The sequence below is a fragment of the Glycine soja genome, chromosome 11 (assembly GCF_004193775.1).
Source record: "Glycine soja cultivar W05 chromosome 11, ASM419377v2, whole genome shotgun sequence".
NCBI lineage: Eukaryota > Viridiplantae > Streptophyta > Magnoliopsida > Fabales > Fabaceae > Glycine > Glycine soja.
In genome coordinates, this window is record NC_041012.1 from 36,706,455 (window position 1) to 36,719,574 (window position 13,120).

Below are 13,120 nucleotides of genomic sequence, written 5' to 3' on the forward strand. Positions count from 1 at the left end.
TTTTTCTACAACTAAATTCAGCTTTTCAGATACTCCATTTCATATTTTCAAACAATAACTTTCTTACACAATAAAAATAAAAATAAGCAATTATTCATTCAAATTAAACCGGGTCAAACACCTCCTTGTGTAGAAATATAGAATGCTGATATCTAGCAAAATTCATCAGCATGCTACCATATGAAGATGCTACAGCCTACAAAATACAAATGAAGCTAATATTTACAACAAAAATTTGATTCTTGGCACACACACACAAAAAAAAAAATCCTTGGATGATTCATATCAATTTCTCTGTTAGGGTAGTCCTTGACTCAGCCAGAATTCACAAAATAAAAACAAAACACTTTGACTCCAAATTCCAAATACTATTATTTATCAACATCATTGAAGGCAGTTTTGCCAAAAATAAATCAAAACCATAATCTACCAACAAGCAAATGAAATTGCCATACTCAGGCCACTTAGCACGAGACGACACTCCCCCCTATAACTTTTTTTTAAAATAAAAAAATAAATAAATGGTATATTGGTACAAGATATTTACAACAAGACAATAACAGTATTAACTAACTTGCTATGACTTCTCACTACAGCAGAGATTCTTCCGACAATATAGTCAACAAGGAATACTTTGCCTTGATTGAGATTCTACCACCCTCTACACACAGCTTTGCCCCAGTCACCACCCAATACCCTGGTGTATCCTCAGGACCTCGAACCATTTCCTTTGTGTCCACAAAACTAAGCATTTTTGGAACCCTTGTTGGCACAGGTGGTCCAACATTATAAATTGCCGAGTTTATATCCACCTTATTCGGCTTCTGATCTGGTGACTGCAATTCCTTGCTGAGCCTAGTACTCATCAGTGCTGAGAAGAATCCTGACTTTCGCGACGTGGTTGAAGGTCCATCCCATTCTGATCTGCGAATTGTGGCAGATGCTACCGTGGAGAATCCAAGTCTCAAGAAAAGGACTTTCTTCATGCCTACGAGCTTCACTTCAAACCAGGCTTTTGTCACGATGGCCGTGGACTCGTCCATGCTGGAGCTACTGTACTGCACAGGTGCTGTGTAGACATGGGAAAACATGCTCCATTTCACCGGCTCATAGTAGCCTCGTTCCTCTGGTTCGTCCACGGGATCATAACCATGATCTTCTGAAATTTCAAGGGCTCCTGGAACCTCTGAAAGATGCTGAAGATGGATTGCCAGGTGGTCACTTTTCTTGCCTTCCAAGTATAAGCGAATTCCAGTCACAGGCCGGTTTCCAGAGTCAACCTGCTTATTGAAAATACATTGGTTATTTTTTTTTTACTCAATAACATGAAATATATGGTTATAGAAGTAATGTTACTGAACTTGTAGAAGAACCCAGTTCATAAATATTGTTAACTTATTCACATTATGTGTCTTCATACTAAAACATTCCATCTAAATTAAGTATGCAACTTTTAAACAATTTAACTAGAATGTGTTGACAGTTTTTACATTATCATCTGATCACAAATTGGTATGTATAGTAAGACTACTGATTGTGATAATAATTACCTTGAGAACTATACCAGGATGGTTTCTAAATAGTTCACAGTGTAAAAACTTTTAGATTAATAGCATCTCGAAATTAAACTCATTTAAAATGGCTACAAGCAATTAGAGCACATGTTTATACCAAAAAAATGTATGAGTCAAATTACCTTCACAGTGTTAACATAAAGCTTGGGTCCCATGAGAGTGAACTGAAGTGATGGGGACATGCTCTTCTTATACTTATGGCCGAATCCAAGAGGCAGATCACCATACATTGGTGCCCATTGTCGAGGCAACTGAAATTCTAGAAATTGATGAAGCTCTTCTATTGCTGGTTTATCTGTTTGAAACAGGAAAATGAAAATGTTAAACACATGTATCAGATAAGGTGCATTATAAAAATAAACATTATATATTCATTTAATATTAATAACTTTATGTGTATGAATATACACGCATAAATTAGTAGTATCTAGAGATATTTTTGGGTGAGAATTATCAATTATCAACATCTGAGCAATCTATTTGTGTTATAAATCCTACAGCCATTCAAATAGCCCTCCAATTTGGTGTTGCAGGATAATATACATATTATATGATTGATTTTTACTCCCCGGAGATATCTTGATCACGACGTATAGAAATCAAGTCTTAAGACATAACATTACGTATCAAATTCATGATAAATATGAAATGTAGATACAATGTTGGTATAAATTGTACAGAGAAATTTTTAGCCATTTTGTTTAAATAATCCTACAACTAAATGTAAAGTGACTTTAAATTATAGAATATTAAATATTGATCTAAACAAAACTTTCCTCAAAAGTGACGAGTGTCAACCAAAATTCCAAAAGAAAAACTTCAAGACAATAACAGGCTGGAAAGAAACGAAAGTTGCAGGTGTTACTCACATCTAAGATACAAATTCATTGCGTGACTTAAAAATCCATTGCCCGGAACAGAATTCAGCAGGGAAGTAATAGGCACAAAAGACATTGATATGACATTAGGAGATTGTGATATGGTTGAAAGCCATTGGTTGTAAGATTGACCATTATCAATACCCCCTCTTCGAACAGAAATGCTCACAATATCCTGCAATAAGAAATTTATATAATGAAAAGTTCAACTTTGTCAGATGCAGGATGGCTACAAGGTGCTACAACTGAAACAATGAAAAACAGAAACACTCTTGAAACAAAAAAAGGAAAAAAAATACTAACATCATTCTTGGAGTGATTTCTTACAACTGGCCTGCCAGCAACAGGAATCGGTTTGGACCCCCACATCTTAGCACGATTATCCTGTAGACAAGATTAAATATATATTTAGACAACTAAAACTTTTTAGATTTTCATTTCCATTTTATTTTCATGTCTTATAAGAATTTTTTTTGTTTTTTTAGCATTCTAAGCCAGCTATTTTTCTTCAGAACCATCTTTATTGGATTCCTAGTGAGCATTGTTCTAAAATCATAAGAGGTATGCTGTCCTCTAAACTCCCTAATATCATATTCTGCATTTTGTTGTTCCTTTCAATTTTAAAAGCAATTAATGGAACTATGGAAGGTATGCTGTCCTTTATGAGAAAATATACTGCTTAATCTTTACCTTTACTTTTCTTGATTTGTCAGCAGGATCGACATTAGAACTATGATTTGAAGCCTCAGAAAACCTCTCATCAGCTAACTGCTTTAGCAATTTCTGCAGTTCGGCCTGCTGTAAATCTGAATTTTTTGTCTGCTTGATATGAACCACATCCTTCCCTCCCATCTGCACCCCAACTATTATATGGGTACCATATTTTTCAATGAACCTGAAGAACCACATTTCGTTTAGAGCACTATTCAGGTCAAGCAACATAAAGGAGTTATTTTTATCAAATAAAGAATTAAAAAAGGTTATTCAAACAGGCAAAAATACACAAAGAGCTTTAAGTAGAATGTTATATTGTACACCATATTAGTCTATCCTATATAATAATACAGCAAGAAAACAAGTACAAGTTTAGAACATTATCAGGATAAAGTTTCTTAACTTTCTTTAAGGATAAATGTTGTTTTTAGGGTAGGAGACTCTGACAGTGACAGACCAAAATAGGAATTCTAAGCATGGACCCAAAATACATGCTTACAATACATCATGTTCTACAACACAAGAGTCTTCTTCCTTAGTCCAACAATTCATTCATAAACTTAAAAATCATTTCTATAAAGTCAAAATTTGGGTATAGCAAAAGTCTCAGGTAGTAGATGGACATAACCAAGTTTATCATTCCTCCAAAAATCTGTCAATATGTCATGTAACTTATGGTTGATGTTATATCTTGGTGAAATTGAAAATATGTTCATGTTTAAGCTTATAGACTTCTCATATTCAGGACTGTTCTAACTTATTCTAAAATATTTGTAGTTAACCATATCCTCTGGGGGGGGGAATCTAGAGTACTCTTTAGAACCATATTAATGCTATTATGGTTTTAGTAATTATGGAGGAAGTGGTAGGTAATCAAAGTGATACATACATAGACAGACTTTCATTATTGTTCATAGGGATGAAAGCAAATAAAATGTTCATACCCCCCCCCCCCCCCCCCCCCCCGAAAAAGAATAAAATATGAAAGCTCTTTAATATTTTAATACTATTAACAAGAAGATAATGAAGAACAACAATAATGATAGTACTTACTCAGCAAGAGCTGCGGGGTTCCATGAATAAGGCACATCTTTTTTCACACTTTCAGAAAGGGTTATGTTGGTTCTATCTAATTCGACATTATATAATGTTATGAACCATCCATCATAGGCAAGGTTTTTAGTAGAAGCTGCGTCTGTAGGCCAACATTTTTTCATGTTGAACATGATATTGAATTGGCCGGATGGAATCTTTCCAGACAAGGATATCTGTTTGTTGAAATGCTCAGACATCTGCACCGAACCAAATTCATTGAAATTCAGACTTTCTCATTTTACACTATCTTATCATATGGATGAACCAGAGATTCACTCTTTAATTTTAATTTTATATTAAAAAACCATCAAAGATAAATGGGAATGAAATAGAAAAATAAACATAAGGGAAGTAGGGGAAAGCTCAACAAACATTAACATGTTTGGTTGTATCAAACCAAAGTCAACTTTGAGTCCTAGAAGTACAGTTGTAGAAGTGAAAAAATAGCTTTTCCACTAAAGAAGTGCAAACAAACTTGCTTTCATGAGATAAAAGTTTCTAAATATTAATCAGTTCTCTTCAACTCCAATTTTAACCAAAATCATCTTATTAAATCAAGACTGATCAAAATCATGTTTGTAAATAATCCAAAACACGGACAGTAACACATGTTTCGTCCTCAAAAGTCAAATCAACACTTATAAATCAAATTCAGTGCATGGTTAAAAAGGGAATCTCAGTAACCGAAATTCAAATAGAATTTAATACTTATTCTGGCAACAGCATAATTAAAACACCAAAAAAGAAAAGATAGAGAGCTTCATCATGAAAAACGGAAACTCAACCAGAGAGACAGAAAAACAACACAATTACAACAGGTCAAAACTTAAATCATATAGGCACTGTTAATAACACTGTTCCATACGTTGATGTTGTTGGTGATGATGGATGTACCTGATTAAAAGGGAGCACATCAGAGTGAAACCTGGTGCGTTCACCTTTGTCACACTTGATGGAGCTGGGAACATCGGAAACAACAACCCCACCGGGAAAAACAAGGTCTCTACTATGCGTTTTGTCGATCTCTATCAACCTGTTTCTACAAGCCGAGAACTTTATATCGCTGCAAAGATCATACCCTTGACCAATCACATTCACAGCTTTTTCTGCAGCCATCTGGGGATCCAACCCCGCAATGCTCACATTGATCATCCCCATTATTGTTCTTCCTTCCTGTTCCTCACAAAGAGTGATGATCCAATGATCCAACAGCGTCTGTCTCTCACTCTTTGTTCACAATAAGAAGAACTGAACAAGTGCTGAAGAACCAATTAAGGAGAACGAGTCTTTTAAGTGATTGTTTGACTTGACTAACTACGCTGTTCCTTCTACCACGAAACGTTTCAAAAGGGTCTTGTTTTACGCGGGTACAGCACACAGTCTTTCTTCTTTTCGGTGCTTCTGGGTAAAATGGACAGGTTTGTGTTCAAAGGTTGGACCATTGGAAATGGGGACACAGAAACTCGTTTCTTCTCATGGTACCGGTTCGGTCTCTTCTTCGAGAAGGACAAAGTCATTAGTAAGTGACGAAGATTATTTATCAATAAAAGTTAGTATATATTTTTTTCATTTTTAATTAATTCACGTGCCAAAGTAAAATAATTAGTTTACTTAATTATAATAAATTTAACAATTATTCATGCTATTATTTTAAAATTAATATTTTTTATTTCTCTATTCAGTCAACTATTTTCTATTAATGTTTAAAAAAAATAATTAATACAACTAAAAATTATAAAAAATAGACAAATAAATTTATCAAAATGAGAAAGAGACCACTTCATATTAATATTACGTTGTTCGAAAGATATAAGGCTGAAAGACATGAGACAGATTCACAAATTAAGAAAGAATGGTCGTTTTCTAACCATAATTAATCATTAAAAAATAAAATATATTTCACACTAATATTATGTTATTTGAAAAATATAAAATTAATCTAAGAAATAATAGAAAGAGAAAATTGATTGCAAATTAAAATCAACATATTTTTAACAAAAACTAATATTTTTAGCAACATGTTTTTTTTTTAGTTTTTAAGGACACTGGTTAGTGTTTTTAACAATATTGTTTTTAGTTTTTGAAGGATACTGGTTAGTTAGATATGAAAAATTATGTTGAAAAAAAAAACCGGAACATGGAGACAAGCATGTGGGAACGAGGAAGGAGAGAAAGCATAAAAAGGCGGCTACATTAACAACAGTAGAATGCGTGTCTGAGAGTCCTCCACGTGGCACCCCAGCATGGTAAATAACGATGAGAGCCACGTTGGGATTTTGTTAGTGGAACCGGTCGTAGCATATGGCATATGCATTGACTTAACAACTTTTTTCATTTATGGGTCCGTGCCTTAACGGAACGTAATCATGATTTAACAAATCAAAAGAAATTTAATTCTTTTTGTCCTCATGTGACTTTGATTGAGATTAAAATAGTTCAAAATTAATTTTGTTTAACTTTAAGAATACTAGTAGTAAGTAGAGCCTTTGTAACTTTGTTGTTGTATTTTGGTTTATATGTAATTTTCAAATTTTGTTTAATTTGTTCGTGCTTGTTCTTCGTAATTTTTTAGTTGCTAAAGTTAAGTCGTTTATTTTAAATTTTATATATCTACTAATTAAATAGTGGGAGTACGGTGTAGCAGCGGTTGATATAGATTAGCAACGGAAATCAAAATGTTTAAATAAAATTGAGAAGAAAAAAATTGCCATCCGTTATATTTTTTACATGTTATTTTCGTCTAAATATTTTTTTGTTTTTCAATTTGTGTTCGTCTAATATTGATCAGATTTTCGTTACATTTGTTAATTATTGCTGAGAATTTGTAGTCAGAGACTTAATTTAAATAATTACGAAACGATAAGAACTAAATACAATAAATTTAAATATAAGAGACAAATCATATATTTATTTATGGATTTTTTTTATAAGCAAGACTTACGGGATTGAAATAGTAATTAGGTCAAAATTAAATAGAATTGACCAATAAACAGTTAATATTTAATAAAAATACGACATTTAATGTAAAATAATGTTTTGTTTAATACTTTTACTTGGAACTCAAAGAATATCTTGAAAATATCTTGGAGTGATTTTTGTAAAAAAATATTTTTACATAAAAGTGGTAGATTTAATTTAGATAAAATGAAAAATTATAAAATAATACTAGTGCATAGCCTATTTTCTCCTTTAAAAATAAGTAGAAACATTTTTTTTTAGTTTACATGTAATTTTTTTTTGTTTAAATTGTTCATGTTTGATCTTCATAATATTCTAATTGTTAAAATTAAGTTGCTTATCTTAAATTCTATCTAATAATCAATGGGAGTGTAATAAAAATGTGATGTAACGTCGGTTTGTATAAATTAACAATGAAAAAATACACAAAATATTTAAATAAAAGCTATGAAAAGCAAAAAATCTCTTCGTTACATTTACTACATCGTATTTTCTTTAAATATTTTTTTGGTATTTTTCCTTTGATTATCTATTATAATTAATATGGATCCCACTTTCGTTATGTTCTTTTAATTATTGCAGAGAATTTGTGGACTTAAATAATTAGAAACGATAAGAACTAAACATAAAATTAAAAATAATAGAGACAAATGATACAACTTACGGGATTGAAAAAGTAATTAGGTCAAAAAAAAAGATTGACCAATAAATAAGCAATATTTAATAAAAAAAAAGAATATTTAATGTAAAAGAATGTTTCAAAAATTTTATTTAATACTTTCACTTGAAATTTAAAGAATATCTTAAATATATATTTGAGAGTGATAGATTTAATTCAGATAAAAGTCATAAATAGCATAGGGTGCTATTATTTATAAAAAAAATTGCGAATGATGCAGTAAGGTTACAAAAATTATGCAATAAGCTTGTGAATAATATTTTAAAAAATATAATCAATAGTCTTTTATTAATATATGAATGAAATTACCCTTAAATTTTTTTTTATTTCATGATGTTATATGTGACGTGTCTTCTACATGATGTGAATGTCCCTTTGTCAAGTGTAACTGTAATGACAGTGAAGTCTTTTTGTGGCCAAAACTTTCCACTTTTCATTAAATTCTTTTTTGCTGATTACTCCCCACTTTTCATTAAATAACTAGGAATAAAACTGAAAGCGCCTTACATTGTTTTACACGCGCAGATGAAAATTTCCCGGAAGCTAACTAGAAAATTGTCTTCAGTGGAGTATATCAATTTATAAAAAAAAAAATTGTTACAAAAAGGAGTTTAGTTATTACATACAGTTAGTGTAAAAAAAATTGCACTATAAACCAACCATAATTTATGATAGTATATATGTATGACTTTATAGATAATATAAAATAAAATTTAAACTTTTTAAAAAAATATAGATACTAACAATATATGCCAATTAAATTCACCAAAGAATTCATAAAAATAACCAAAAAAATTATCTTAAAAATATTCTAATTAATAATTTTTTCAATTAAATTATAAGACTTTTTTTAGAAATTTATATATTTCTTTTTTATAGGATATTTTTCTAATTTATGAATGTATTAATTATTTTTTTCTTATATATTCTTATTTAATTATTCTTTCTTTAAATATTAATAAAAAATAATTAAGTGAATAGAGAGATAATAAAAAATAATTTTAAAATTAAAATATAGATAGTTTTCTTAGCATTGGTTAAGTCTATGACTAGAGTTAGAAATCTTGTATCAAGAGTTAGCATAATTAGTTGAGAGTTAGTTATTATCACAACTAACCATATCAACTCTAACAACCAACAACAATTATGTGTAATTTTTTCAATTGAATGCAATTCATTCCTTCACACAATTTTACTTTCTCTCTAGCTTTCTTTCCAAGGTTCCTCAGTTAGCCTTGCATCCATCCATGACATTCACGAATTCTATGTTTCATTTCTAGCTTTCTTCGCAAGCTTTCTTGAACAACACTGCACTTATCCGTGGCAGGCACATGTTCTTTGATGGTATTAGAGCTCTTCCATTAAACAACTCTGTTGCGCAACTCTCTGTTCTTGTATCTTCTATCTTTTTGTTTTGATTCGCTCATCATGGCCAGCGATTCATCACCACAAGATCTATCATCAAATGTTCACAATCCATACTACCTTCACCCAGGAGAAAATCCTGCAATCACACTTGTTTATCTAGTTCTTGATTCAACATATTACAATTCTTAGAGTCGTTTGATGCTTAGTACATTATGTGCAAATAATAAGGTCAAGTTTGTTGATGGATCAATACAGGAACATCCATCAAGTCATCCTCTTCATGCAACTTGGAGAAGATGCAATAACATGATGGTTTCATGGCTAGTTCATTTAGTCTCACCTTCAATCAAACAGAGCATCCTTTGAATGGATAATGCATGAGACGTATGGAAGGATTTGAAATTGAGGTATTCACAAGGAGATTTGATGAGAATTTTAGAATTACAACAAGATATGGCTTCCATTAAACAAGGTGATCAAACCATAATTGACTATTTTACAAAATTGCGTGTTATTTGGGATGAATTGGAGAGTTACAGGCCTGACCCAATGTGCTCATGTAATCCAAAGTGTGTGTGATGCTTTGACCAGTGTTATTGAAAGAAAGTAGCAAGATGGTGTTATGCAGTTCCTTAAAGGCTTGAATGATCAATTCAACATTATTAGGTCCAATGTATTGATGATGGATCCATTACCAAGCATTGCCAAAGTTTTCTCATATGTTGCTTAACAAGAAAGGCAGATCAATAGCTGTGAAACAATAGAAGGGACTAGTCTGATCAATGCAGCAAGCACTAACTCATCAAACTCAGGATTTTCTTGCACTTACTGTGGCAAAGTCAATCACACCATTGATAGCTGTTATAGGAAAAATGGTTTCCCTCAAAATTATACTTATAAAGGAGGAAAAGACAATCAAGGCAATTCTGGTAGAGGGAACTCGGGAGGAAAAACAAAGAAGATTTGTACACATTATGGTCTTAATAACCACATTGTTGACGAGTGTTACTGGAAGCATGGTTATCCACTTGGACATAGGCTCCATAATTCTCAAAGCTCAAACATCAATAATGTCAATGCTATGAAAGAAGAAGGTGACAACTCAACTCTAAATCAAAATCAAGATGCACAGAATGAAGATGTAAGGTTAACTCCTTAGCAGTACAAAGCTTTAATGGCATTACTGTAGTAGCAAGGGACAACACACAACAATTCACAAGTGAATCAAATGGGTACAATCAACAATAAAGGTAGTATATTATCCATTACTTGTAGTGTAAGCAAGAATAGTCAAGATAAGTGGATCCTTGACTCACGAGCCACAGATCATGTCAGGATGGGTACAGTTGAATATGAAGGAAGGCTTTTACAGACTCAAGATGTCTCCTGTCAAGTCTGAGTACAATCCTGATTCAATTTGTCCTATTATCTCTAGTGTTTTAGCCTTTTCATGTAATAAAACACCCATAGATTTGTGGCATTTTAGACTTGGCCATCCTTCTTTTGAAAGAATGTTGTTATTAAAAGAATGTTATCCTAAGCTTACAACAGATAATGAATTTATGTGTGAAACTTGTCATCAATCAAAATAGAAAAAACTGTCATTTCTTAGCAATGATTCTCATTCCTCTTGTGCTTTTGCTCTTATACATGTGGACATATGGGGTCCTTGTAATGTGACTTCATTAAATGGTCACAAGTATTTCCTTACCATAGTAGATGATCATTCGAGGTTTGTTTTGGTTTTTCTCATGCATTCTAAGGTACAAACACAATCACATTTAAAGAGTTTTATTGCTAATGTTGAAAGGCAATTTGAATTAAAAGTCAAAATGATTAGATCTGAAAATTTATTATGAAACAATTCTATGATGATGCTGGAATTATACACAAAACTTCATGTATTGAAACCCCTCAACAAAATGTGATTGTTGAAATGAAACATCAACAATTACTCAATGTGACTCGATCCTTATTATTTCAATCAAACCTTCCTAATATTTTCTGGTCTTATGCTTTCATTCATGCTATTGTTCTTATCAATTGTATGCCCTTTCCTTTTCTTGACAATAAAACCCCCTTTGAAAAACTACATGGAACAATTTATGATAATGAGTCTTTGAAGGTATTTGGTTGTTTGTGTTTTTCTAGCACCTTGGAAGCCAATAGAAGGAAACTAGAACCAAGAACTGTAACTTCTGTCTTTTTGGGTCTCAAACCAAATACAAAAGGATTTGTTACTTTTGATCTCAAAACTATAAGTATTTCTGTTTCTAGAAATGTGATTTTTTATGAGGACTACTTTCCATTCACTGATCAGGGTAAACTTGATGTTGTTACTGTCCTTCCTACCCCTTCATCTCATTATATTGATCAATTTGATGAATCACTGACTGATCATAACATGCCTATGTGCAATGATAATAATTTTGATCCTTCAACTTCAGAACAACCTACTCAAAAAACTAGAAAATTTGTGACACAAATACGTAGGCCAAGCAAATATTGGGATTTCTATATCGTATACCCATCCTCAAATGTTGTTAGTCACTCTACAGGTACTAATCCTTATTCTCTTAGTTTTGTTCTTTCTTACAAAAAAATTATCTCCCTCTTATCACAATGTCATTTTATCTATTACACAAAATGTTGAGCCTCAGTCCTATAGTAAAGCTTCTAAGGATAATGTATGGGTTGAAGTAATGAATACATAGATTAAAGCATTGGAACTTAATAATACTTGGGTTCTCATTGATTTTCCTCAACACAAGAATGCTATTAACTGTAAGTGGGTTTATAAGATCAAACATAGATCAGATGGGTCCATAGAGAGATACAAGGCAAGGTTGGTAACTAAGGGCTACACTTAAGTGGAAGGACAAGACTATCTAAATACCTTTTCCCTTGTAGCAAAATTAACCATAATAAGACTCTTATTGGCCTTAGCTGCTATCAATCAGTGGTATTTTAAGCAATTGGATGTGAACAATGCTTTCTTACATGGTGATCTAAATGAAGAGGTGTACATGACTCTTCTTCAAGGCATGCAAGTGGCAAAACCAAGGCAAGTTTGCAAACTTCAAAGGTCTTTGTATGGCCTGAAACAAGCTAGTAGGTAGTGGTATGTCAGGCTATCATCTTTCTTGATTTCACATGGATTCAAACAGTGTGCTTCTGATCATTCATTGTTTCTTAAACATGGTTACAAGACAATCACTGCTCTGCTGGTCTATGTAGATGACATTGTCTTATCGGGTAATGATCTAGCTGAGATTCAAAGCATTACACAACTATTGGACAATGCTTTCAAGATAAAGGACCTAGGTGATCCAAGGTATTTTTTAGGCTTCGAAGCAGCTAGAAAATCTATTGGTATCAACCTGTGCCAGAGAAAATATGCATTGGACATTTTGAGTGATGTTGGGATGCTTGGATCTAAGCCAATATCTACTCCTTCTAATTATACTACCAAGCTGCATCAACATTCAGGAACTCTTATTTCAATGGAAGATGCTTCCTTTTTTAGAAGATTAATTGGCAAGTTAATCTACTTAACCAACACAAGGCCATATATTACTTATGTTGTGCAATTCCTAAGCCAATTTGTTACTACTCCTACCTCAGCTCATTAATGGGTTATTTTGCGAATTCTTAGATACCTCAAGGGAACTCCAGGGGTAGGGATCTCTTTTTCTGTTGCAAGTAATATTCATTTAAAAGGCTTTAGTGATTTAGATTGGGCAGGTTGCATTGACACCAAAAGATCTATCATTGGCTATGCAATATACATTGGTGATTCATTTATCTCGTGGAAATCCAAGAAGCAAGCCATTGTGTCCAAAAGTTCATCATAG

At 32.3% G+C, this 13,120-nt stretch overlaps 2 protein-coding genes across 2 annotated transcripts; one reads left to right on the forward strand and one right to left on the reverse strand.

The window, feature by feature from the left end:
- Positions 1 to 289: 289 nt before the first annotated feature.
- On the reverse strand, positions 290 to 5,756 carry LOC114377594 (MACPF domain-containing protein NSL1-like). The gene is made up of 7 exons (XM_028336186.1): positions 5,156 to 5,756; positions 4,220 to 4,458; positions 3,143 to 3,347; positions 2,756 to 2,836; positions 2,444 to 2,627; positions 1,697 to 1,869; positions 290 to 1,280 (listed from the first exon to the last, which is right to left on the reverse strand). The coding sequence occupies exons 1-7, from the start codon at positions 5,417 to 5,419 to the stop codon at positions 591 to 593; spliced, it is 1,836 nt and encodes a 611-aa protein (XP_028191987.1). The 5' UTR covers positions 5,420 to 5,756; the 3' UTR covers positions 290 to 590.
- LOC114373253 lies at positions 5,672 to 13,120 on the forward strand. Its single transcript, XM_028330762.1, has 4 exons — positions 5,672 to 5,780; positions 12,213 to 12,334; positions 12,434 to 12,600; positions 12,922 to 13,120. The coding sequence occupies exons 1-4, from the start codon at positions 5,672 to 5,674 to the stop codon at positions 13,118 to 13,120; spliced, it is 597 nt and encodes a 198-aa protein (XP_028186563.1).

Excerpts from the sequence above, each read along its gene's own strand:
- LOC114377594 (XM_028336186.1), bottom strand. The coding sequence starts at position 5,419 with ATGGGGATGATCAATGTGAGCATTGCGGGGTTGGATCCCCAGATGGCT. Across the intron at positions 2,837-3,142 it reads ACAAATCAAGAAAAGTAAAG|GATAATCGTGCTAAGATGTG; the intron begins GTAAAGATTAAG and ends TCTTGTCTACAG. Across the intron at positions 1,870-2,443 it reads AATGAATTTGTATCTTAGAT|ATAAACCAGCAATAGAAGAG; the intron begins GTGAGTAACACC and ends TGTTTCAAACAG.
- LOC114373253 (XM_028330762.1), top strand. The coding sequence starts at position 5,672 with ATGGACAGGTTTGTGTTCAAAGGTTGGACCATTGGAAATGGGGACACA. Across the intron at positions 5,781-12,212 it reads CGAGAAGGACAAAGTCATTA|CTGCTATCAATCAGTGGTAT; the intron begins GTAAGTGACGAA and ends TATTGGCCTTAG. Across the intron at positions 12,601-12,921 it reads AAGGACCTAGGTGATCCAAG|ATACCTCAAGGGAACTCCAG; the intron begins GTATTTTTTAGG and ends GCGAATTCTTAG.